Here is a 25,742-nt window from a genome sequence, read left to right on the forward strand (position 1 = left end):
TTCAGGACACCGAAGTGTTCTTCGGTGAAATCTTCTTCGGGCGAAGACCTTCTATTTAAATGAATGTTTTTATCTCCTTTTGTTTTGCCTTTCCTTGATTTTTTCCATTCAATATCATCTTTTATACGAGCACCACGTCCGAAAGCGTCCAGAGTATTGCTTTTTACCATAAATTGATTCCTCACCTCTGTCGCTTGAGTAACCATATCTCGCAGTCGAAGATAAAGCAACCCTCTCCTCATCTGTATTTTCAGATTGTTTTATTCTCGCCTCCCTTCTTCCTCGAACCAACCAAACTTCTGTCTTCAACATGCCTGCTGTACCAGCTCCAAAAGCCGGTGTGTATGTTTGGTCTTGCTGTTGGTGCCGTGATTACAGTGGTAACTACACGTCCTCTGGAATGACCACAGAAATCATAAACTGCCCAAATTGTGCACACTTGCGGTGCAAAGAATGTCATGCGGAATGGGTCAAAATCAGGTCTCACCACCACGGCTGAGTACGTTGGTACATAACTATTGGGCACATTTTCATTCTAACGTATCGCCTAGTTGACAAAGTGGTACCTCGGTCATTTCGTGTTTCATCATAGACTGCATGCGAAGCATACTTGGGATTGGATTATCGGTATCGGAAAAAAACGTATTGAGGAGGGATGAGGCAGATTCACAAGGGGCGTTGCTACGCTGAACAATTTTGGTGTTCAAATCATTGGTTGCATTTTCTCATATGTCACTGGATTTCAGAAACGTTTGCATTTGGATGGAGTTTTAGATTCAAAGCCTGCGCTTTTCATGCATCATAGACTTTCACTTGGAGAAGATTTCATATCATAGACTAAGACAGAATTTGAACTTTTTGCTTCATAGGTTCTTTCTGTAAGCACATGCTTTTTATATCAATTTTAAGACGTGAAATATGATAGTGGCGAGCTCTCACACAGACAAATACAAACCGTCTCTTGTTGTGTAAATCGTATTCACATCCTTTATCTTGGTACATGGTTCAGCTTGGAATTTTCAACGGTCAAGATTGCAGTCCGGCAACAAAAGGATTTCAATTCTGGCTTCAATAAGAACATTCAAATGATTGGAGATTATAGATTAGATTTCAATATTGAGTTGCTTTCAAGTAATCAAAGATCGCATCTAATTTGCGAGCCCGCCTTTCAGACACTCTGATTCTGCCTATTTCCTGATACTGCCACGTTTTCTTTTTCTATTCTTGTGTCTATATTCTTGTGATGCAAAAATAACCGTATCCATCATGATGGCATTGATCTAGTTAACCTCGTCCAAGGACTTTTCCCCTCATGATTACCAGACCGAAACGAGAGGGGTTCTAAGCAAATACATCCCCCATCTCGGAGCCTGGCCAATTATAGGATTTCATTCTGGTTCATCATATTTCTGAGTGGTGTATGCCCGATGAGATAATTTCTTGGAAGAAGATAGCTCTTTCTTTACTCTGAAGCTATCACAGCCACCCCGAGATTCCACTATTTTCGAAGGGCGGGATGGGGCATCAATCAATCTTTCCGGTGAACCCAGAGGATTTCAGCTGTGGTCTATCATACGAGGAAATGTTCTGGAAAATATCGTTCACAGTATGGGGCAAGAGGGCCTTGTTCCGGGCTGTGAAGGGCGGCGTCTGTGTTGTCAAATCACTGTAGAGGGCAACCAATTTCAAGATGCCGTCAAATACCTTCGAACGTTTAAAGAATCTTCAAAACCCCTCCCATCGAAAAGCAATTACCACTCTTTAAGTCCTCAAATCGTCTTCGTTTTTGTGTAAGCCATCTACAACTTGTTTCCAATTTCTGAATACTTGTCCGCTTGACCATTCGGTTGCATCTCCTCTGTCAAAATGAATCCTCAATCGCCGGTAGTAATAGCTTCAAATCACGATCACAAGCGCACGCAACCATCGTTACAGACTGGCCATGAGTCTACTCGCGGCCATTCTCATCACAAACATTCGAGCAACGGCAAACACAATCACAGCAGTAAACGTTGCGGACAGCCCACCAGTGAACCGCAATACATATACAATGAGCTCTGGTATTGCTGCTACTGCGGTTCGAATGGTGATGGAGCTTTGACGGCCGCTCTAAACACACACTGTACATCATGTGGACATCAAAGATGTGTATATTGTACCACCGAATGGATTAAAATGCGAGTTGGAATCTAGTAAGTAGCAACTTTAATTGATGAGCCCGGTTTGAAACGAATCTGGAGCTAATCCAAATGCAGGTCAACACATTCTTGTATCCCCATCTGGGAAGTTGGGTAGGAATACAAGGGAGGAGAGCCAGTTGGGATGATTTTTTATGGAATGGCAGCGCTTACATATCTTGACTCTCTTCTTTTCTGTTACTCATCTGTCACGATATTCGGATATCGAATCGTCTTTGTTGTTTGCATAGCGCTGCGCGTTGGATAAGATATCAGGTATGATTCACACCTGAATCGGATGATCGTCTCCGTATCTTAGGCTTCAGTTTCTTTCTGTGGATTGTCGGATGGGTTTGGGTTGTGTCTAAGCAAGAATAGATTTCTGTGCTGAGGGATTGCGATTTCGGATTTTCTTTCCTATTTTGGGTACCGCCTGATTTTCACATTCTTGAGAGGCGCTAAATTAGTTTTCATGAGAATTGCTGTTTCTAAAGAAGGGGCCTACTATCTCTTTTGATATAATATAAGTTCAAAGTGATGCTTACATACACTTCATTCATTCATATATGGTACGCAGTCAAGGCCACCCAAGCTATTGATTAGATGGCATGGCCTCGATACTACCTCCTCGGTGTCCCAGTATAGACAATTTACCTATTTATCTGTAGCCCCGATTCGTCGAGGCAAATTCGCCCGGCTTTAGAATCTGGGCAAGGTTGCTCGCGGCCGTGAGAGGAAAGCGGGCAATGAAATCAAAACTTCCACTTGGCATGATAATTACCCTCACTTAACTTTCTATCCGCCTTGTGAGCTCTAAATAGGCTTGTAGCATCGGCAATGCGGGCATTACCAAGGTCTCAGTCAGATTAGGATGCATTACGTCAGTCACTGGAGCTTTGGTGGAAAAATTGGGGTTTACCTGGTTCAATGGGAGGTTAAACCTACCTTCCGCTGACCAAAGTACAATTGGCTGATATTTCTATAGAGGGCATTTACTCATTCTCCCAATATCTCACTAGTATGATTAGACACACCGAAGTTCAGGCAAGAATCAACCTTGCAAAGAGTGGCTGCATAGGGCAAATTACGAGATCTAAGCATTCTGGGGCACGTTTTAAGTTAGAGGGTTTTGTTAACACGGTGAGATAATTTGGGAAAGGCAGTTCATCTCTTGTCTAGCAGTTTTGGCGATACAGCATGGTATTGGGACGGAGATTTTAAAAGTGGGGTATGTTATACTCGGCGACACTGTGCACGTGTTGAGGCTCTTGTGAGGCTCCCTGGAGATGGCATTGTCGAAGAATACTGGTTCATATTTTGCTGGTGTATTATATTAAAACGAAATTGGTGGGCTTGATGGAAGTATCTTGGTACCTTCTTACTCTTCCCAGATGTCTTAATTCCTTTGCTCTGTCACACCACCCTCTACGACCTTCGGATCTTGAAAGCAACTATTTCGGTCACTGACTCACTGCAACACTATCTCGATGTGTGATCTGATCTACAGATCTTATCTATATAACAGAGAAACTATCACTTTCTACTCAGATACTCGTTTTAATTTGAGTTCGTCATCGATCTAGAACAATGTGCCTCGCAAATATATTACTACCATCCTCTTGCTTACTTTACTACAATAAAGCTACTATTATAGTGATTCACCTCGCAAATTGTCATTTTGGCGCCATGGGATTTCTCGACGAGTAAACGTCATCAGCTCCTCCCGAATCCGATCAGTATTGCGGCTCGCTTCAGCCTTGTTTTACAGCCCCTACGAACTTCAAAGAGGGTTTTTTGTCTCGATGATAATCTTTCAAGGAAGGATTTGCCGTGAAGAGGAACCATGTCAGCCTCCAAAGGGAATATGTTCCCACTCGGAAGATCCGCTTTGAAGGTCTCGTGGGCGGGGCCGCTGCGACCCCAATACCCGTACTATGTTAGACTTGATTCTTATTTTAACTACTTAGAATTCACCCCTCGATGTGAATGGCACATCAATTGCGAAAGGATTACTCCTCTAACATTGGATTTGTCTTGAAAAGTATGAAAGAACAATATCTCAAAGCGACAAGCTTGACAATCATGGAGGGAACATCAGGAACAATTTACTTTCGTGAATCTGGAAAAGGTATCAAGATAATGCTTGTCTTAGGAAACACAAAACATGCAAGAGAAGGCCTTTATGCAGGTCACTATCACACTATCCGTTATATACAGATCCCACATCCTCACCCACCATTCCTCCTCGCTTTTCAAGGTCTCGGCCCGCCATCCTGCAAGCTCGCATTCTCGTCCAATAGGAAAGCTTAGATGGCGATGTAACATTAAAAACGTCTTTCCATCCATACCACGGCTTGTCCACAATGTCGGACTCACATTGCATTCAACCGTCTCGGGAAACTTTCCTGGAAACATGTCTGGTATGACACGCTTTAGGATTGAGGCATAGATGTAGGTATGAAACTGGTCTGGAGAGTTTGTGATAGGTATTTCGTACAAAAACCTGCTGAAAGTTGATTACGAACACTGACAATCATTTCATGAAACGTTACAAAATCCTACCGACAATGATTGTTGTAAGAAGCGATTTGGGGTTCATCTTTGGGAATTTGCTGTTGTGGTGAGGAGTATGTGTGGAATGATGACTGCATACATAAATAGGTACCTAGGTAGGTAGGTAGTAAATATATCGAGCAGAGAGAGGATCAAGGGGAGATAATCTAGACGGACCATATCACTCAACCCATACCTATCCAGTTGCTAGCTTATCATCACAGATTATACAGCAAAACGACCTGAAATACTAGGTATATACTTAGGTAGATATATACATATATATAGAACAAGGTATACGCAGATGTGTTGATATATATATATATATTTGTTACTTCAGACAGAAAGAAGTACCTGGCGCCTGGCCTGCCCTGCAGTATTGAATCTTCGATCCTTGTTTGGGTGAGTAATCGATCACGTGTATGGGGAATTTGAGACACCAATCTATTAGAGAATTTCTTTTACCACCTGTCTCCCTTTATTCCCTTTTCGCTCTTTCAAAAAATGATTGTGATCTAGATTGGATGGGAATAGCATCATTCTTTTGAAATCTTCCAATTCTGAACCCATAATACCATAATTCAAATATCGTTTCTTCGACGATAGATGCAAATGAAAAGGTACCCCGTATATGTAGGTCATTGGGCTCTCAACCGGTTTACGGTAGATCTGCTCCGTACCTACGTAGGTCCAGGGATTTATTTTGAATGGATAGATTCACCATTTCTTTTTCTAATCGGATGAAATTGATGGGAAGACCGAACTCAAAAAACGTCATGATACCTCCCGACGAAATCCCCCCCCATCCCCCCACTATACTACTATACTACTATGTATACAGACAGGTACAATACTGAAGACGAAGAAGAAGAAGAAGAAGAAGAAGAAGAAGAAGATACTGCAATCAATAAATCCACTTACCACTTACCACTCACCACTCACCACTCACCACTCACCACTCACCACTCACCACTTGCCTCTTACCTCCTTATTATACTTACATTCCTCAAATTTCACCACATCCCGGTATCCTCTTTACTCCAGAAGAACTTCTCTTCATAGATTCAATTGATCATAACCGACGCAATTAACCTTTTCAATTGCTATACACAGACAAAGACCGTATTGGCGGAGAGTAAGAGTAAGACTTGCTCGGACTACCTACCTACCCACCTAGTACTATACATACATGTACACTATCAGTCAATCATAAAGCTCGGTCCCAAGTCGTCGCAAAATACAAATATCGGTATCGGTATATCCATAGGAATCTCCATCTCAACAACTGAGCCCCACCACCCCTCGAAATCAAGTACCTCAAGTTTCGCGATAACCGCATGGCTACTGTAGTCTGCTGCTTCCAGTAAGCCCGCGAAGTCTTCCAAAATAAGAGGCACATCCAAACATTTCTTCTCGCGAGACTCTCACCGTCACGTCAAATCGCAATGGCCGAGACCACGACGGCTGCGGCTGAAGAAGAAAGAAACTTCGTGGCTCACTTCAAAGAGCAGCAAATCTCACCCCCGGGTGAAATCCAACAAAATCCAAGGAATGAAGGTTTGGGAGCAAGTTCGAGAAATTTGAGTGTGCGAGACTTTGAGTTGGTGAGGACTTTAGGAACCGGTACGCTCCGATGCTATGCGATGTGCTGTGTTGTGTAGCTTAATGACGGAACCTGCACGTAATGTATGCTAATTTATTTTCATTCAATAGGCACATTCGCTCGCGTGTACGATATTCACCCTCATGGATCTCTCGCTTGAATACATTCTGATTTTATATTGTGTAGCTGGCTTGTACGTCTTGCGAACCCCGCTGAAGAGGATCGCGATAAGGTTTTTGCGCTGAAGGTCTTGCGGAAAGTCGAGGGTGAGAGTTGACTGGCAGAAGCAGAGTCAATATCATTGACTGACGATATCTAGTCATCAAACTCAAACAAGTCGACCATGTCAATCACGAGCGTTCGGTTCTTTCAGATGTTGCTGGACATCCTTTTATTACTACATTAATTACTTCTTTTTCTGATCATGATTCACTGTATATGCTGGTACGTTCATGGGATTCACTCTACCGAAATTCTCCATTTTCCATTATCAATTGGATATCCGGGTACTCTATTACCTGTCTGAAACTAATTTTTATCTCTTCTAAGCTTGACTACTGCCCTGGAGGTGAAGTATTCTCCTATCTACGAAAAGCCAAACGATTCGACGAGAACACAGCTCGATTTTATGCTGCCGAAATAGTTTTGATTCTTGAATTTTTACATGAACGAGAAGGGGTTGCATATAGAGACATGAAGCCGGAGAACCTGTTGTTGGATGCTGAGGGACACATAAAATTGGTCGATTTTGGATTCGCAAAACGTTTGGGAAACAGTAAGCTGCGTAAATTCGAGGGCTCTGCTGGTCGTTTATTGACAACAATAAAGGAGAAACATATACCTTATGTGGTACACCAGAGTATCTTGCGCCAGAGGTTATTCAATCGAAAGGCCACACGACGGCCGTCGACTGGTGGGCTTTAGGTATATTAATATATGAATTCCTCACAGGATATCCACCCTTTTGGCATTCGAACCCAATAGAGATTTACAAACAGTATGTATCTCATTTTTCATTTCCTCATTGTCTTTGAATCATTTGCACATTGTCTGACACAGAATTGCGTCCAGAATTGTTAGCAAGCCAGTTTCTTTCCCTGCCGAACCTGCCATTTCACCCGCGGCAAAAGATATCATTCGCCAATTCTGCACGCTCGATCGATCACATCGTCTCGGAAATATATCTGGTGGCGCTGCACGGGTTAAAGATCACCCTTTTTTTCAAGGAGTGATCTGGGAAGATGTATATTACAGGAAATACCGTGGTCCAATTATACCCCCTTTGAGATATCCAGGCGATGCTCAAAATTTCGATTTATATCCCGATGAAAAAGAAGGAAGAGAACCATACACTGAGGAGCTCGCAGCAAAATACGATGATTGTTTCAGGGGGTTTTAGATTATAACTCAAATGTGGATTCATTGGCGAATGTTGGGACGAGGATGGGATTGGTGTACGGCTGGCTGTATCAATGGATTGGTTTGCAGGTTTTAGATACTGCAAATGGCGTTCTTCGGGTACGATAATGGGTCGGTTAAAGAGAGGTCGGTTGCAGAGATCAGGGGAACATGTCATGATATCGCTTGTACACTTTCTTATGGAGATGGGATGAGGTAGCGGGTATATATGGGCGAGTTTTTGCAAACTTTACCTTTTAGGGTTATAAAAGCTAAGACATTACCAATTGGATTCTTGGTTATTTCCATATTAAATGTGGATCTTTCCGAGTTGCGTTGAAAATTTATCCGTATCTGGAACCGAAGCTCTAAGCGATGTGATACTTGCTGTCTTGCAGCTCGGGAACACCTGCGCCTGCGGATTGCCTGCGGATTGCCTGCGAAAATCATTGTGATATGGAGTACACGGATACTCGGGGGGAAATCACTAGACCCAACGGTTCACCAGGCTAATGCGGAGTATCTGAAGCCTCAGCCATACATGATACGTTTATTGACTAGTGAACGCTTGCTTCCCCTTGAATTCTTGAATCATCGATGGTTTCCAACATTTGAAGTATTGCCTCCCCCTCTCTCCCTCCCCCCCATCATTTCTTTCGTAAATCGTTTTTCTACCTTGAAAGCACAGATTCCCATCGCACACCTCGCACCATGGAACTCTCTCTGTATTCATCGCTGCTTATCGTGTTCATCACATGGATTTTCTCGTCACAATTGACGACGTATGTGCGCTCGCGTCGCTACAATGCAGATGCGCCTTTGGTCGCGAATTCGTGGTGGAAAATTGTGACGTGGAGGGGGTTGTCGGGAAAGGAATTGTTGGTGGGTGCGTATCAGAAGGTATGTTGTTTTTTGTTTTTGTTGTTGTTTTTGTCTTTGTCTTTGGATAGGTAGGGTATGGGTATGGTTGTTGAGATTTTGGGATTATGGTTTTGTGTATTGAATTGAATTGAATGAGTGTGAGGTTTATTTTCTTGTTGGGGGGGGGGGGGGGGGGGGGGGGGGAAGGGGGTTATTTATTTTTTCATTGTTATTTTATTGTTTTAGAAAAAAAAAAAGATACAAGGATGGAAGCTAATGGGTGATGAAATAAATAGTATTCGAAAAATGGAAAGGCGTTTCGTTTGAATGGAATGCTGGGTCCTCAGTGGGCATTACCTACTTCTGTCTTTGCGCAGGCGGGGAAGATGGGGACGGGTGATTTGGATCCGTATGAGGCGAATGAAGATGTATGTTTATTATTCAATCTTCTTTGATATCTTTATATTTTTATCTGGTCTGATCTGATCTGGTGCGATCTGATGTGATTCCACTCAATTCGATCTATCGAAAAACTCGAATCTAGTAAGGAATATGCGAGAAAGAATGCCAAACTAACCCTCCAACACAGTTCCTCCTAATGCGACCCTTCATCTCCCCCGAAAGCGAAGACATGATGACCTTTATCATTTCCAAACTAACCCGTTCGATTCCCGAGATCACCCCGCTCCTCCTCACGGAAACTACGACTGCGTTTCGAGAAAATTTTGCGCCGGACGATTCGAATGAGAGGGATGGGGAGGGATGGACACACACGTGTTTGTTTCAGCATGTGAATGTTTCGCTGGCGAAGATCGTGTCGCGCATACTGTGTGGAGAGAAATATTCGAGCGATGCGGTGTGGGTACATAATGTAGCGACGTTTGCGCGGGGAATATTCTTTCCGGGATGTTTGTTGAGACGCTTGCCGAGGTGGAGTCATGGGTTTGTGGCGCCGTGGATGAAGACGACGAAGCAGGTTGCGGTGATTGAGAGGATGGTGACGGAGGATGTGAGGGGCTTGGTTCGTGGGGATGTGACCGGGGAGGATTATGAGAGGGGGGTTATCTTGCCTATGTTTGGTGGAGGATGTGAGGGGGAAGAAGGTTTTTGAGGGGAAGGGGGAGGAGGAATTGCTGTGGGGGGTTAATAATAGGATTTTGTAGGTTCTTTTTGCGACGGTGGAATACGACGACGCTTACGTTTACTCATGTGCTTTATGATATTATTGGGCATAAGAAGGAACTTTATGTGGAGCCTATGAGGAGGGAGATTAGAGACGCGTCGAAGAAGTTTGGGGGAGTGTGGAATCGAGAAAGCATTGGGGAGTTGAGAAGTTTGGATGCGTTTATGAGGGAGAGTCAGAGATTACATCCGTTAGGATATACATTGGGTAGCCGGAAGGTAGCGAAGAAAGAAGGACTGGATTTTATCAGCAAAGGGGAAGATGGGGAAAAGGTGATCCATATTCCGTACGGAGAGAGGATTGAGGGATTGGCATGGGCGATCCATCAAGATGCCGAACATTACGAAGATGCGGATGTGTTCAAGGGATTCAGAACTCGGGATGAGACGATAGCGGGCTCGAATCCCAGTGAAAGGTTCATGATTTTCGGATATGGTATGTTTGAATGTTTCGTCCGGTCCGAACAATGCTAACCGATACCAGGTCGTCACGCCTGTCCCGGCCGCTACGTGGCTCTCACGATTGAGAAAATCATGTTGATTGAGTTCCTCATGAACTACGATTGGAAGGAAATAGATAGGTTGAAGGATTGGTCGTTTGGATGGAATAATATTCCAGATATGGCTAGTAAGGTTCACATTAGAAGGTTGAGTGCAGAGGAAGTGGAGAAGTTGTGGGAGTAGGCCGCGTATCTAACAGAGGATGGTGCGATTTGTGGTACAGAAATTATATGGTCTGCGGTTTATAGGTGGAATTATTGTTGTTATAGAAATAGCTTCCGGTTTTACATATCTTTAATTGCGAAATATGAGATTGATTTGCTCATCAAATCGGGATGTCTCAGATAAATGATATCTAGTAATTGTCCTAACACTACGACTGTATGTCGCCCAACATTAGCGATTCTTGCCAGTTAGCTTTTGTATAAGTAACAATCCTCTCAATAATGTTGGTTTTTGATTTCCTTGTTAAGTCTCCGATCTTGAAAGAATACACAGTATTTCTGCCTACACTCTTGGCTGAGGCAAGCTAGTCACATTCGTCTAATAGGTACTCGAGAATAGCTAACAATACGCAGTATATCTGTCCGCAATATTCGCTGATCTCTAGGGATAAGCTGATTGTGTTGGTCTATTACTAGATGTGGAACAGGTTGGTCAACATGGGATTCATACTGTTATGGCATTTCTTTTTACATCGATGTGTCTTTTGCCGAGTTCAATATCGAGGCTGGATGTAATCACTCTATCATAGTATCCCTAGGGTTGTCTATCTCTATGTTTTGCGACTCTTTTTGTGTGTGTTGGAAGTTTTCCATACCTTCTCGCCTATTTATGTATTCGTGATAGAGACTTCCGCATCAATCATCTTGCTTTTACTGTCGTGCAAAAGATACCACGGATATTCATACGGTATAAGATAAGTATAAGATGGATTGAAGATATCTGCTCTTGTGTGTATGTTTCCTTTGATTTTTCTCGAGTCAACACATTTGAAACTCTTTGAGACCATCCATCAACCATTCTTTCTCCCCATACCTCCATATCTTTCCTCTTCTCGCCACATAAACGCACACCTACAAAACCTACACAATACCAAAAAACATTGCCATCTTGAATGGCCCCACATACTGCGGCGCCCACTTCTTCAACGCAGCCAAGATCAATTGATCCTGCGTTAACCCATGGTCCTTCTGAAATTTATCTATCTTCTTCTGTGCCTCTTTCGGTAAACCATCGTACCATTTGTGATAAGCGTCGATTTGTTTTTGCGTGGCTTTGACAGTGTCATCGGGGACTCCGAGAATTGTGGGATCTAAGCGTGGTTTGAGGGAAGAGGGGGGAGAGGGAGAGCGGTCTTGGAGAAGACGGGGTGGGAGTGAAGGCATGGCTTTGGGGATACAGTTGATGGTAATAGAATGAGTGTTTATGTGAGAGGGTTGAGGACGGTTGCTATAAGTACAATGACTGTAGTCGGGGAACTTCAAGCGTGATCTTGTGGGACGAATGTGGTATGAATGAGAGACAATAGCTGGATACCGCTACAAAGATGAATAAGTGAGTGAGTAGATAAACAAAAATACAGAAACTTCTGTTCACATCATACTTAATTACACACTTGAGAGATGTACCAAACATACTTGGCAGTTGGTTTGTTCATTCCTTCCATATATCAACCTAACATGCTAAAAACGTCACAAGAACACTGCCACGGACATAAAGGTTATTCGGCCTCATAGAGAACCTATTGAATTGGAAGCCTGCTCCGAATTGGAAGAACTCGGGCCGCAAAGATGGTGGTCAAACTTACACGGCGGCTAACGAAAAATACAGACCGGCCCGACCGCATTGCAGTACAGTGCCAATTCTTGGTTCCATCCTCCCTAGAATTAAGCGCCAGCGCTTGTGCCTTTCATTCTCGTAATAAAATTGGCAAGGAGATCCGAAAGTTTACGGTTGTGAACTGACATCACGCCTAATATCCGTGTGGTTAGGACTTGAGCTAATAAATATCAGCTGATGACTCCCGAAGAAATGGAAATAGTCGATGTGAGATCGCATTTCTCATGAGCATACAAGGGAAGATAGATGAAATGGATGAAAATGGGGACCCGGATGATTCATTCCAAAAATAACGCATTCCATGTTCTAGAACGACAACAAAAGAGAAAGTTTACAGAGTCGCCCGTGACGACTTTCGATCCGACTGAAAATGATTGATATATGGACGAAAAGGGCACTTACAGTAGCCACCTGTACTACGAACTAAATTCCAGCCTATTTCCCGCAAAATCTCTAGCAAAGAATCTGACGGGGTATTCCACTCCTTTCGCTCCTGAATAGGTCAGTCAATATGGGTGATTTATACGTTCATTCTCCCCTCGCGCTTTCTCCGCCCTATCTCTCAAGATCACACTTCTCTTCAGAAAAAGAACCACGTGAGAGACTCACCACTATCAACCTCACCAGGCTTATCAGCCTCTCTCGGTCTCGCCTCTCCAGCCTCCTCACTCTCGTAGAACGTCCAAATTCTCTTCTGCAATTCGATCAAAGTCTCTGGACTCGCGACTTTGAAACATGGATGCCGAGAAGATTTTGGCTCCGAAGGAGATGCGGAGTCCGAGATGTGAATCTGTTGGCCTTGGGGCGTAATGTCAAACCTTGGGGGTCTATTAGTACAATTCCATGAACAGATATGAGGATTGGAATTGATCGATAGGATCGTAGAATACTGCTGGAGACAGTGAGGAAGAGGAAGACTGGCCATACCAAGCAAGATGATCTTTCTGCAAGACCGGTACTGGAACCGAGGTGAATCCCAACACTTCGTCGTAGAACTTTTTGGCCAAGTGAAGAGTGCCGGGTAGCACCGTAAGATTTACGTGAGCGATTCCTGTGATCAACATTGTGACTCTACGTATGTGAGATACCCCAAGAACTCTGCGTTATTTTGCAGTAATATATGTGTATTTTCTTTCCTGTTTGTTTGTTTGTTTGTTTGTTTGCTTGCTTGTTCACAACATGAACGATGAAATCGTAAGAAGGGTCAGGTGGGGGTGGATCTCATACCGGGCGTGGGGAACCAATAAGGGATCTAGCTTATAAATCCTAATATATATCCTCTGCAATACATCTTTTCACCTGGAAATTACGCAATTTAGAGGGAAATTGTGCCTCGCCATACACTGAATTACTAATACTACGAGTGTAATGAAGTTAATCAGATGGTCAATAGATTCTTCATGATTTTTTGGAACCGACACAAACAAACAAAACCATGTATTCTAATATATATTTTCGAAGCTGTTAACTCCATATGCATTTTCCAAACTCCAACGCCTGTTAAACAAACAAGTAATGCGCAGATAGACTACGGTACGTTTTTTTCTGGATAGGCCACTACTTCCCCTTTCCGAACGTCGTCTATCACTATTTGCTTGATAAACTTCTCGGGAGTTGGGTTTTAGATGTTGGCTTGAGGTCGAATTACGACCATCCTGAGAAGTCTTCCCATCTAAAAGATCCTTATTTTCTTGTGTTAGTTTGTCCAAGCTAGGAAGTAAGGTGTCAGTGTTTTGGGATAATCTAGATTGCCCCGCTGTAGATGGAGCTCTTAAAGAATGCTTGCTCTTCGAGGATGATGTTTGACAAGACCTTACAGATCCATCTTCTCTTATAGACTGGGCTTTTGGAGGAGGCTGAATATCAGTGGTAGGTCTACGAGAAGATCTTACAGATCCATCTTCTCTTATAGACTGGGCTTTTGGAGGAGGCTGAATATCAGTGGGTGGTCTATGAGAAGATGCTATAGATCCATCTTCTATTATAGACTGAATCTCAGAGCGCTCCTTTGTACGACTCTCCTTTATAGAGGGGGGGTGGATAGTCGGGGGTCTTGTAGAGTGTCCCCTGGAAGATACTTTTCCAGAATAATTAGACTGCAAGTCATCCTTTGCGTTCTTTTTACTTTCATTGTCTGTGTCTCTCGAGTCGTCGGATTCAGAATCTACTTCCTGATCAATAGATCTGGAATATTCTCGGGACTTTCCGCCATTCCCACGCCCTTTTGAATCAGCGCCATCACGAGAGCGGTCTCTACTTCTTCTTCTTCTTTCTCGGCGATCGTGAGAGAAATCTTCGCCGTCTTTGGAATCGTCATGTGTGCCCCCAGGCTCGCCGCTTCCCCGACGCCGATGATGTCTATGTCGCTCCTTCTCACCATCACCACGATGTTTATGCTCTTTCTTCTCACCATCACCACGACGTCTATGCTCTTTCTTCTCACCATCACCACGACGTCTATGCTCTTTCTTCTCACCATCACCACGACGTCTATGCTCTTTCTTCTCGCCGTCACCACTATTTCTAGATCTTTCTCCATCTTCAACTTTGATAGTGATGTTTTGCCTTCCAAAATTAATATTAATAGGCAAGTTCAGGTTTTTACCCCGCCCATCAGAAGTTTTTGTAGTTCTAGTAATCGTGTGCTCAGTTACACCACCACCGAGAAGACCAGGGGACTTCTCTTTCTTATGGCCAGGAATTAGGACATACAAATCCTTGCTTTTGTCCTCTTTATGCTTGTATCTATACATTCTTCTCACTACATCCTTCGCATCCGATTCCTTTGACACTCTCATTTTTTGGGGAATTTCATATTTCTTCAAATCATACTTCTCGAGTTCTTTTTCTTCAATCCAGTTGTCGATACGTTTATCAGAACCGAAGAATAAAGGTGACGGCCTCATGGTGATTGTAGAAAGGGTGATTGAAATTTCAGAGAAGTTATTGAAATTGCGATTTGACTGGATGCTATGTGCTGTAGATTGACGATGGGATGATTTAGTATGATATGAAGGACTGCATCTTATCTTAAATACTCAAGAGTACCAACATCTGTTTCGTCAAGAACACAAATATCCGAGCATCGTACTGAACCACCAACGATACTGCGCAGGCCTAGAAGTTTCTTCCAGATGATCTACATTTCTTAGGATGTGAAGTTACCCTGGAGGAAGTTTTGTATTGGCTGATGAGTTGGCGATAGGGTCATGTTTGTAAAGCTCATCGACAGGTGTTGAAGTTAATTGAAAAGTGGCACGTTTTAGACCTCATGGCAAAAGATATTTTTTAGCTGAACGACAGGTGGTTCTTCTAAGCGGGCCGTGGTCGTGAATGATCAGACTCCGACGCATAAGGAATTATAAAAAGGGAAACAGAGAGACAAGCGGTACGTAAAAATGTGATTTTGAGATTACAAAACTAACGGTAATTGCGTTTGTAAAAATCCTAACAAGAGATTTATCAAAGCATTTTGAAAGCTTGAAGTCTTTTCATACTTTCTTCGAGACTGCGCCTCTCAGAATCGAGGCCAAGTCGCTTTTGGGCCTTGTTTGGATTCTCGCCAACTAAATTGCTTAATGCATCCTCATTTTGTTCCCCATATAATTTCTCTGAAACATACTGAGGAGAAAAAAGACGGAGTGGACCATCCGGACCAAGCAGGTGCCTTTCGATGACTTGAGTTGCAACGTTGTCGGTGAATCGATATCTAGCCAACTCATAGTAGGCCTCGAGACTATCATGAGTATTCAAAACTACCGCTAGTTCCTTGTCATGATATAGTTCGGTTCCCACAATTTTATCCGATGAGATGGATAGATTAGGAATCAGTGCACCGCCTTGTTCTTGTTTCATCCAAGCTTTTTCCTTCGCCAGAATGCTCGTAACTTCGTTAATCCTGTTCTGCTGTCTATGCATTCGCAGTGCGGTGAAATGGGGATGCAAGGTAAAGAGATGACCTTCAATTTCATCTGAAATTAGACGTTCGAGCTCCTTCGCGGCATTGACTGATGCTTTCTGAAAATCGGCATGCAACCAGTCCCGCAATTTGACACGAAGATCATCATCTGAGCAAACACTTTGAAACAATGCCTCATTCACCCGTTCAACAATGCTCTCCGCCTCAGCAAGAGCGGCCTCAGCGATGGCTCTCCAGCCTGTGGTCTGTTTTCTCCACAAAAAGTCGACCACTAATGGATTGAGGTCACCAGGAAATTCAGTCCCGCGAAAGCTCTCAATTACTTGACGTATCCAGCCATAGGTCGGATCTATAGATTCATGTCAGCATTTTCATGTTTTCGTTGTTCATATTAATGTTACTAAATACCTCTCATGAGTTTCTCCGACCATGTCATTCCGTCGTCGGCAGGGATAAGCTTCGCTTCCGCTGTACAAGTAACAAAGGGCTTCACTGGACCCTCTGCCTGTAATGTAGTACAAAAATTGTCAAGCCCATCTCGAATTAGCTTTCTCGCAAACATATCAGACTTGTTAAGCCCTCGATAGTTGCCATTTAGAGAATTTTCCGTCATTCTAGAGTACTTCGTTGCAATTCCATTTATCAAGGTAAACTGCTGGAAATTGGTATCGCACGGTGGCCCTAGTTTGGAGATATCATTGTTGCACAGAGCAAGCTTTGCTTTGATCTCGGATAGAAGACTGGGTATACTCTGTTTGACATGTCTATTCCGCATCTTTATCAGATTGCTTCGTAGATGATGTCTGCCAAGCCTCTTTTTATTTAATCGATTCCATTCATCGCCTGAAAAGAAGGCATCCTCTATAGCATCTCTTTCTGCATCGCTGATGTTGGCTTCGATTGGTGCCCTGTTACGCAAACCGTACCACCCTTCTTTCAGGTATCGTGGGGATTGGTCATCATTCTTGATGAGCTCAAAAACCTTGCGAAAGTTGTCAATAAGATATTTTATAGAAATATTAGGTCAATTTACCCAGTCGTGTGATTGCTTTTGCTTGGTATCACACTTGTTGATAACTCCAACTATCCTAGACTCTTTATCCTCTATGTCGTCGAGCATATGCAGGACTTCCTGCCTTTCGAGATCGATCACATCAATAACAGCCCTTGATGATGTAAGTGGAATGACCAAGTAAGATATTGTCTAAGGGCCAGGACGTACACAATGATGCTTCTTGGGTTATGCATGTAATGCTGGACAAGAGTTTTGGCTGTTTGATGCTCCGTGTTCTTAGCATCACCTGGGATACACTGTCAGCTCTATAAACATAAGTAAATGATGGTAATATTCACCACGGACAAGACCAGGTATGTCTACAATCGCAAAATTCTTCTCGTCGGGGCCACGTCTAGTTATGCGTAGCACAGAGCTACTTAATCTATTATATTTCGGTCTTCTACCAGGCCGGACATCGGCATGGTCTTCAATGATAACAGATTCTGCCTATGCACTTGTAAGTAACTAAATCGTAGAGAAAAACATCTGTCTTGAGCCGAACCTGCTTGAATATAGATTTCATCGTTTCCTTGTCAAGTGCGGGCCCGAAAGCTAACGGACGCCATGAGGACAATAACTCCTTCCGCTCTTGAGTTTCATTGGAATCAGGAATGATCTCAACGGTCACCGAAACTGTGTCACTTGGCGAAGTTCTTTTGTGCACAATCTCGGTTGCAAAGCGAGTACACATCTTATCATCGGTTGGAAAAGGAATCTCTGTCACAGCTTGGAGCACTGAGCTTTTACCAACACTTTGGTCTCCAACGACGATCAGCTAAAACATGTAAGTTTAAGGTAACACGCGCAAGAGAAAAGACATACTTGGGGCAAATTCACATATTTGGAGACGCCCAACTTGTGCAGCTCATCCATGAGCTCGAGCTCTGCTTGTGTCTGTTCATCTCCAAAGTCATGACCTATGGGTGATTTGAGATCTGGGTATGCGGAAACCATGATGTGATCGCCTTGGAGAGGTTAAGATTGTGTTGTTTTAGTTGAAAGTCTAAAATAATTTGAGTACTATCGATTGATAAGTGTCTGCGAACTGGCTTCTCACAAGATTATGCAAAACAGTCCTGCTGTATACGATTTTAATAAGAATATGATTTTGAAAGTAAGTGGGAAATCCACCTCTTCTATAAACTATGCAATTGTATTTGTATTGGAACTATCCCGAAATTGTTGACACGAAAGTGCATGGATTCTAAGATTTACTCCCTAGCAAACTTTAGATTCTGCAGCTGAAAGGCTGAAAAGTCACAATTAACATTACAAAAATATCCTTCCTACATCCCGAGATACATGAGGTTGCAATACTCCCCTGGGCCGCAATCCAGCGACCAAAAGTGAGCAATTCTCAAGGTACAGCGCGTGTTGGTTGGTGACTGTTGGTCCCGCGATTATGGTTCGCCAGGGTGCTGTTCTTATCGAATGTGTTCACTGAAGATACTGTTTCAAGTACAAAACAGTTCGTATCTATATATCAATCCACTAGGAATGCCACATTGTTGGGCCGACTATTGCATGCCAAACGAGATAAAATGTAAATATGGTGACGAGTAGTGCTGCCTTGTGCCGCTCGTTTGTGATACGGGCGCAGATGTGATGGCCTTTACAGACAACCGTCTGATAAACTTTGAATACACTATGTATTGGATGAAACGAGATGTAGGAAGAGACATGAAAGAAAACAGAGGCAACGAAAGAAGGAAGAACAGCAAGCCTACCTAGGACAATAAGTTTGCCCCTTAGACACGAAATGATGCTTCAATGCCAATCTTTCATCGCAAACATGGATTGATTTGAGACCATGAGATGAACATTCGATGCACTCTGCCACATTTAATGTCTTAGTTAACTCGAAACAATGAAGTGGTGATATCTTCTTGATGGAGAGAATAAGGAGTGGGACACAGCCAGTGATATGATGTGTTCTCGGTAGTGAGAAGGCTGGCCCTGAGTGATATTTCGAGACTTGTTGTCAACTACTCAACCAAATCATGCTCCTAGACATGATCGAAGAAGCAAAAATATGAAGGAGATTTTGAATTATGAATTTGTTAGGAACAAGAAAATGGTGACGACATCTACCTCGAGATCTACCACATTCGGTCAATTTGCTTACTGGCCTCGGTGTACTAGATGGCCCAAGCTCCAAAATTTGTCTATCAATCCTCAACACGTAAACACCACACTCCCTCCTTCATCAGCTCAACTTCAAGGTCAACAACAAGCTTTTCTTTCACTCACTCGCACTTCCTCCTCTACCCAACACAAGCCCCCTCTCTCCCGCTGCGATTACAACCATGGATCCTCAAGATACCCGCTCACCCCCCGTCAAAAAGCGTGGTCCGAAACCCCTCCAGTCCTCCAATCGCAAAACCCAATACCTAATCCTCTACAACTTTGTGTCCGCACTTCTCTGGCTCGTCATTTTGGGTCGAGTAGTTCTCCTTGTCCCACTCGTCGGATTTGGGCGCTTGTATCCTGCTGTTGGTACCTTTGTAAAATGGACACAAACTATGGCACTTCTGGAGGTTGTGCATGCAGCTCTTGGTTCGTTCTTTCCCTCACCATCCTTTTTTATGCGGTTGTGGTTGAGATAATACTAATTCTCAATCTCTAGGAGTTGTACGAGCCCCAATTAGCACAACTGGTATGCAAGTAGCCAGTCGACTCCTCCTCGTCTGGTTCATCGTCAACCCATTCCCATGGGTAGCTAAAAGCACTGGGTACTCTACAATGCTCATTGCATGGAGTGTCACCGAAGTAATTCGATACTCTTACTTCGTTATCACACTTAGTGGATACAAGCCTGATATCGTTACTTGGTTTCGCTATAATACCTTCTTCGTTTTATATCCATTGGGGATCAGTAGTGAATGTTGGTTGATTTATAAAGCTATTGAACCTGCGGGAGAAATATATGGATCTCTGTATCCTTTAGTTTTGAAAGCAATTCTGCTTATTATATTCCTGGTATGTTTCATGGTGATAATCTTGAAGATATGGGGATGCTAACGAGATGCAGGTTCATATATTTTATTCACACACATGATTAAGCAAAGGAGTAAGGTTTTGCGAGCACAGCGAGAGATTTTGAAAGATGAATAGAGCACCCAAATTCCCATAGATTATAGATCAAATAGGGGTGCTAGAATGGTTCGGATGGTGTACATATCCGGTCAGCCAAAAATGGAACATTCATCGAAAAGTTGGTTGGCTGCACAAATTTATAGATTTCTTCTAACTCCAAAGCCCGCTTAACCCTCCCTAACTTGTACACGATGACTGTTTGATTACATTGCAATGATTCTACCAAATCTTGCGGCTTACAAGAAGGTATTTCGAATGCATCGTCATATGTCAACTTCTACGTAGCTTTACTTAAACAACATTCACAAGCAAATAGACTCACCAAGTTTAATATCAACGAGCGAAGAAACACATGTTCTATTCATAAGACTACAACTGCAATGTACAGAAACATAGATATCATGCGTGCCTTTATTCAACCAATCGAGCGTCAAAAAAGTTAAAAAGTTGAGAGAATCAAAAGATGTAGTGGAAGGAATCTCATCTTCTTTTCCCCTTTCCACTGACTGACGCCTGTCGCCCCTTTCCCATACCCTGACATCTTTCCTTGACTTCATGAGTATCCTTTGCTCTTCACTTTGAGGAACAAATTCCGCCACCGCTAGCAAAATAAAAGTCCACGTGCTTGGGAAATGGTATCTCATTTCTTCAATAAGTCGATAGATTGTAAAATGAGCCGAAGTATTATGCACGACTTTGGCTGTAAAACCAGCGTGTCCAGCACACCTAGGAGATAATAGAAGAGATTGAGCGAAACTTATCAGATGTCATGTAATTCTAAACCTGAGAATCGAGATGAGGATGATTATGGCGTGGGTATTCATATTATTATAATTGTACGGGATAGGCTTAAAATCAAGCTCAATGACGTGAGGATGTTGGAGGATGCACCCCGTCACGGAAATCGGCGCCATTGGAAACCGGCTGTGCTTCGGGCTTACGTCCAGCTGGCCAAAAGTCGATAGCCTCAACGATATCCTCTCCTCGCTCATCCTCATAAGCATATATGATCTACAATCAATCAGTATTTTTTATAAATTCACGCATGAATGTTAGGATGACACATACCTCTCGAGTGCTCGTATGCAGCATACGAATGCTCTTATGAGGAACAATATGAACAGCGTTAGTCTCAATATTCCTAATTTCAATAAAGTTCGGTTCGAAGGCGAGTATCCAAGGGTATGAAAGTGCGAAGCTCTGTGGTAGTCCCTCCCAATCAATCCTCCAGTCAGGTCTAGCTCGCCATCCATTGCGGTTGACGAAGAAAGAGAATTCAGAGTAGTTGAGAAGAAACTCTCCGTTCAATCGCTCGATGTGTATTGGTCGTACGTTCTCTTTTCGAGCAACGAAGTCCAAAGATGTATCTGCCTGATCGAGAAGTGATTGAGTCTCTAGCGTTTCCAAAGATACTACTTCGAAACCACGTGCACAAGCTACACACAATTTTGATTTGAGGAAATGTATGGACGAAGATTCTGTTGGAATATAGAATTCTTTGAATGCCTTCAACTCGTCTTGACCATTGCTAAACATTTTGAAACCTTTTTGCTTCTTCCCTTTGGACATCGCGTCATTGGGCTCAAATACTTTGATAGTAGTCGACAAAGCCGATGATTTAACACAGCACACAAGGTGGCGGCCTAAGCATATCCCTGTGCGGAAGAAGTTGCAATGGCTCTGTATTTTCTTGGGTCGTTTCGAAAGTGCAGGCTCGTTCGGATTCAGCGCAGAAAGAGGATAAGACTGCAAAGATTTATTGGATAAAACCAGCAGAAGGTTGTATTCCTCGAGAACATCAATCTGTGTGACACTGGTAGCATCCAACACTCGAAGTGGCTTTGCAGCAGCATCTTTTGATCTGCGATCAGAAACGAAGATGCCCGAATCCGTACCGTATATCAGTTTACGTCCACCATCGAACGGTGCCACACAGTTGACCCTGTTCACGGTCGTGAAGAAGTTACTAGAAATGATAGATTTATTGTAGAAATCGCCTCGCGCACGTAATATGGCTTGTTGTTCACCTATGTGCTCCATCCATTTGTTCCTCATCCCTGCACTGCTTGCGTACAGTGTCAATTCATACCCACCTCTACCAAGATGTCTGAAGGTGATGGGGAACCCATCTTTCTTACTATTATCATTTGTAGGAGTCTTGCTAGGAATCAAACTTGATGATGGACGTTTCACAACTCCAAGCTTAGGCATAAACTCATCCATTTCGCGAATAGTTAACAGTTCAAGAGGAATTGGGCGACGATATACTTTAATTTCCTCCTTCTTTGCCACTGTCTTGACACGTACGAGAAGAACAGCGTGGTCGAAAAGGTAGGCCTGAATATCAGTTGGATCTGTTGGTGTCTTCTTCAAGGGTCCCTTGTGGATAAGCTCTCGGTTTTCGTCAGTAAGCTTTAAATCAACACGCTCATTGGGCCTGAAACGAAGCTGTTCGTGCAATCGCTTCAGGTTGAAGCGATTCTCGGCTTTTCCGGATTCGGCATTGACCCTGGTGAGGAGTTCACGAATCATCTTCATGGCTTTCGGGATATCTTCCTTGTCCTTGTTTCCATCGTCGGTATACTTAAGAACATTGTCTAGCAAAAGTGGGTAACGGGCAAGTCTTGTTGTCGGCTTTGTTAGATAACCATTCAGTTCAAGCTTTCTTGACTCTTTTCGCCTCTCTGTCTCGTCTACAAATTTAGAAAACGAGGGATTCAAAGATCGCTCGTTCTCAAACTCAAATTTTCCCGCCAGTTGATTTGATCCGTATATAATAAAAGGCTCAAACTGGGGTACGAATTGGAGGAATATATCACCAACACATTGCACGACAGGATGCTTCCGCTGGCGTTCTGTAAGTGCTTCGGCGAATTTAGAACTGATAGCATGAATGCTCGGTGGATCAACAATGTTTGAGAATATGGTTCTGACTATTCTCTCTTTTCGAGCCTCTGGAATAGGTGATGGAGAGAGTTGATTGACTGAGCGTAATGGGAGAATCCAAAAGTCTCGTAGATATTCGAGATCCTTTACAAAATCTCTTTCGGTGTACATAATCTCTGAAATGACTTCTTGACGTTTCTTCTCCCGTTCACCAACGCTATCCGCAATTTCTTGAGAGACTGTGTTAATCCAGAGCTTTTGCTCGTCAGGTTCGTCGACATCATGCAGACTTGCTTCGGACTTTTCGCGACGAAGACCAGGTTGTGGCTTCAGGTTCAATCGAGATTGCTGTTCAAGTCGACGAGGGCAAGCTATCGAATAGCACAACTGATCTCTAGTACACGTTGGAGAGTAACATTCGGTGAGTAAAACGAACACGCCATTGACTTCTGGTGCTTCATGAGGTTCGTCCATCATCGTTTCTCGAAATTGATACATCTCTGTAGCAGAGTCACGTAATCGATGATCGTAAGTGACATCGTGAAAAAACTTCTGGGCATCAAGAGCTCTTCCAAGCAACAAGGCAAGATTTCGATCGGTGGTCTTGATGATATACGAGATAATGTCCACCGCCTCCGCTCCACTGAAAGCATTTTTGTATGTGAGATCATTCTTCGTTCTATCACCGACATTGATTTTTTCTCGAAAGCAGTCGCCAACCCGCGACAATAGTGCCGGATATACCAGAGGAGCTTTGTGTCTAGATGATCCTCCGGCCGTGCTGCTAATTGACTTGGCCGAAGGCCGATGCGTTAAGACATCCGAATGCTCCGGTGGGACAATAGTTGAAGCCATGGACATCGATCGGCTCATATCTGGCGCAACAGTAGAGGCCATACTAGCAGTCCGTGTTGCAGTTGCGGGAACAGGAGGGGGGATAGAAAAAGCTGGTAGCTCCTGCGGCCCATTCCCCGAAGTCCGTCGATTTGGAATCACTCGTCCACTCATAGTCTGATGCTGGTCACGATCTTGTGGATAGGTAGTCAATGACATTGTGCGCTCATCAGGTCTCTCTGGAATATTGCGTCCGAGAGCGGTTGTTTTTGCGGGTTGGTGTTGATATTGAGCTTGCCGAAAAGCATTGGCGGGAGCTTGATTGAAGTTGCTAGGTGGCGGTTGGTACATTTGTGGCCTGGGTATACTTGCCATCGATTGAGACCGATAGGGATCGGAGGCGAGTGCTGGAGCATTGCCTGTGTAATATCGCTGCTGTTGAGGTCTAGGAGGAAATGGTTGTTGGGGTGCAATGCGCTGAGGAGTAGGGTACGGTCGTCGATCGCTACGAACCTGCTGTGGTAAGGAATGAGGCTGTGGTTGTGAAGGTACTTGTCCAGGAGGTGGTTGTCGGGGTCCTTGATAATAGCCATTGGCCATGCCGCCTCCATTTGGTATATTGTTCCCCTGTTGAGGCCGATATCCGCCCTGGCCCGGAGCTTGTCTGGGAGGCATTCCGCCTTGCATTCCTGACACCTGCGAGGACATCGTTTGTGTGCGACCCTGAGGCATCATTGGAGGAGACACAGATGAAGTCATGGTTTGCGATCGGCCGGGAGGAGGGGCAGCACCGAAGATATTAGAGAAAGCGGTTTCCCGTTGATAGTTCGAAGCATGACCATATTCATTCGGGCGACCATTATTCCCCCGCCCTTGCTGATAATCTGCCATTTTATATGCCAAAGAGTATTTTTGTTATGTGAATGCAATGTAACTCTATTCGTTGATCCTTCTGTTGGCCTAGAATGAGGAGCCAAGACTCGAAGCCGAGGGAATTAACCCCGGGACAACCTCAAGACCGGTGATATTATGGACCCTACTATAACATCCACTAGTACGGGGCTTAAAATTCCAATGTCGAATTGATTTGAGGTGGTTGTTGAGGTTGAGATACGGGTAAGATAATGATTAACTTTGTTGTTTCGGAGTCGGAGGATGAGTTGGGGTTGTAAGTAGTTGATCAGCTCAATCGAATGAATGATCAGCAAGCCTTTCTAGAGTCGTATTGCGTGTTAATTATTTATCTTGTTCGCAGGAGGAGATAAATAAATGAGATAAAAAGCATCGGAAGAATGACGCCGACGTTAAGATGTATGCTTCTTCTTCTTCTTCTTCTTCTTCTCCTTCTCCTTCTTCTTCTTCTTTCCCTTAATAGGCTCAACAGAATGTTATAAATCTTCCCAGGCTGCTGGTTACTCTAGAAGGGTAACCAGGAGTAGGATTCCTCGTTATCGAAGACTGACTGACTGAACTGAATTGTACTGTATTGTAATGTATCGGTGGTGTTGTTGTTGTGTACTATCTGGAACTAAATTTTTGGCTAGTTCGAGTTCTTTTTGGCGGCGCGCCGGAGCATTGGATGGTACCGTATCCTTTTATTAGTGTGGCTTTCGGATGCGGCGAGAGAGGAATCCTTCTTCCCTTCGAAGCTTGGAAGTCTCAATCAACACTTCACAAAGCTAGAGAATGGGTAGTAAAGAACACGCTTGGAATCAAAGGTAGAGTAGTAGTGAGAACTCCTGGAGGATCAGCACTTCATCTGCCTGTGCACCCTGATCTCTGATAATTGACTTGGCAAGAGTGATTGTAATTATTATTCTTGTATTCACGAAC

The 25,742-nt window shown here is 43.6% G+C and overlaps 8 protein-coding genes across 8 annotated transcripts; 3 read left to right on the forward strand and 5 right to left on the reverse strand.

Annotated features, from left to right (window-relative positions):
* Nucleotides 1-6,175: 6,175 nt before the first annotated feature.
* On the forward strand, nt 6,176-7,732 carry EAF02_006274 (uncharacterized protein; the record flags this gene model as incomplete). Its single annotated transcript, XM_038902322.1, has 7 exons — nt 6,176-6,353; nt 6,444-6,459; nt 6,520-6,599; nt 6,653-6,777; nt 6,883-7,108; nt 7,162-7,330; nt 7,405-7,732. 7 exons carry the CDS (start codon nt 6,176-6,178, stop codon nt 7,730-7,732), a joined length of 1,122 nt encoding a protein of 373 aa, XP_038757542.1.
* Nucleotides 7,733-8,442: 710 nt separating this feature from the next.
* Nucleotides 8,443-10,615, forward strand: EAF02_006275 (uncharacterized protein; the record flags this gene model as incomplete). The annotated part of the gene is made up of 5 exons (XM_038902323.1): nt 8,443-8,631; nt 8,889-9,020; nt 9,182-9,695; nt 9,746-10,210; nt 10,259-10,615. The coding sequence occupies 5 exons, from the start codon at nt 8,443-8,445 to the stop codon at nt 10,456-10,458; spliced, it is 1,500 nt and encodes a 499-aa protein (XP_038757543.1). The 3' UTR covers nt 10,459-10,615.
* Nucleotides 10,616-11,360: 745 nt separating this feature from the next.
* On the reverse strand, nt 11,361-11,663 carry EAF02_006276 (uncharacterized protein; the record flags this gene model as incomplete). Its single annotated transcript, XM_038902324.1, has 1 exon — nt 11,361-11,663. One exon carries the CDS (start codon nt 11,661-11,663, stop codon nt 11,361-11,363), a length of 303 nt encoding a protein of 100 aa, XP_038757544.1.
* Nucleotides 11,664-11,810: 147 nt separating this feature from the next.
* On the reverse strand, nt 11,811-13,266 carry EAF02_006277 (uncharacterized protein). Its single transcript, XM_038902325.1, has 4 exons — nt 13,045-13,266; nt 12,727-12,935; nt 12,520-12,610; nt 11,811-12,277 (listed from the first exon to the last, which is right to left on the reverse strand). The coding sequence occupies exons 1-3, from the start codon at nt 13,179-13,181 to the stop codon at nt 12,534-12,536; spliced, it is 423 nt and encodes a 140-aa protein (XP_038757545.1). The 5' UTR covers nt 13,182-13,266; the 3' UTR covers nt 11,811-12,277; nt 12,520-12,533.
* Nucleotides 13,267-13,559: 293 nt separating this feature from the next.
* Nucleotides 13,560-15,023, reverse strand: EAF02_006278 (uncharacterized protein; the record flags this gene model as incomplete). The annotated part of the gene is made up of 1 exon (XM_038902326.1): nt 13,560-15,023. One exon carries the CDS (start codon nt 15,021-15,023, stop codon nt 13,560-13,562), a length of 1,464 nt encoding a protein of 487 aa, XP_038757546.1.
* Nucleotides 15,024-15,579: 556 nt separating this feature from the next.
* On the reverse strand, nt 15,580-18,047 carry EAF02_006279 (uncharacterized protein; the record flags this gene model as incomplete). The annotated part of the gene is made up of 7 exons (XM_038902327.1): nt 15,580-16,385; nt 16,445-17,018; nt 17,070-17,202; nt 17,259-17,337; nt 17,390-17,540; nt 17,596-17,868; nt 17,916-18,047. 7 exons carry the CDS (start codon nt 18,045-18,047, stop codon nt 15,580-15,582), a joined length of 2,148 nt encoding a protein of 715 aa, XP_038757547.1.
* Nucleotides 18,048-19,199: 1,152 nt separating this feature from the next.
* EAF02_006280 (uncharacterized protein) lies at nt 19,200-20,207 on the forward strand (the record flags this gene model as incomplete). The annotated part of the gene is made up of 3 exons (XM_038902328.1): nt 19,200-19,649; nt 19,720-20,072; nt 20,157-20,207. The coding sequence occupies exons 1-3, from the start codon at nt 19,400-19,402 to the stop codon at nt 20,205-20,207; spliced, it is 654 nt and encodes a 217-aa protein (XP_038757548.1). The 5' UTR covers nt 19,200-19,399.
* Nucleotides 20,208-21,050: 843 nt separating this feature from the next.
* EAF02_006281 (uncharacterized protein) lies at nt 21,051-24,800 on the reverse strand (the record flags this gene model as incomplete). Its single annotated transcript, XM_038902329.1, has 2 exons — nt 21,051-21,200; nt 21,258-24,800. The coding sequence occupies 2 exons, from the start codon at nt 24,798-24,800 to the stop codon at nt 21,051-21,053; spliced, it is 3,693 nt and encodes a 1,230-aa protein (XP_038757549.1).
* Between the last annotated feature and the right edge of the window lie 942 nt (nt 24,801-25,742).

Source organism: Botrytis sinoallii (assembly GCF_014898435.1).
Source record: "Botrytis sinoallii strain Bc 23 chromosome Unknown BSIN_010, whole genome shotgun sequence".
NCBI classification, from domain to species: Eukaryota; Fungi; Ascomycota; class Leotiomycetes; order Helotiales; family Sclerotiniaceae; genus Botrytis; species Botrytis sinoallii.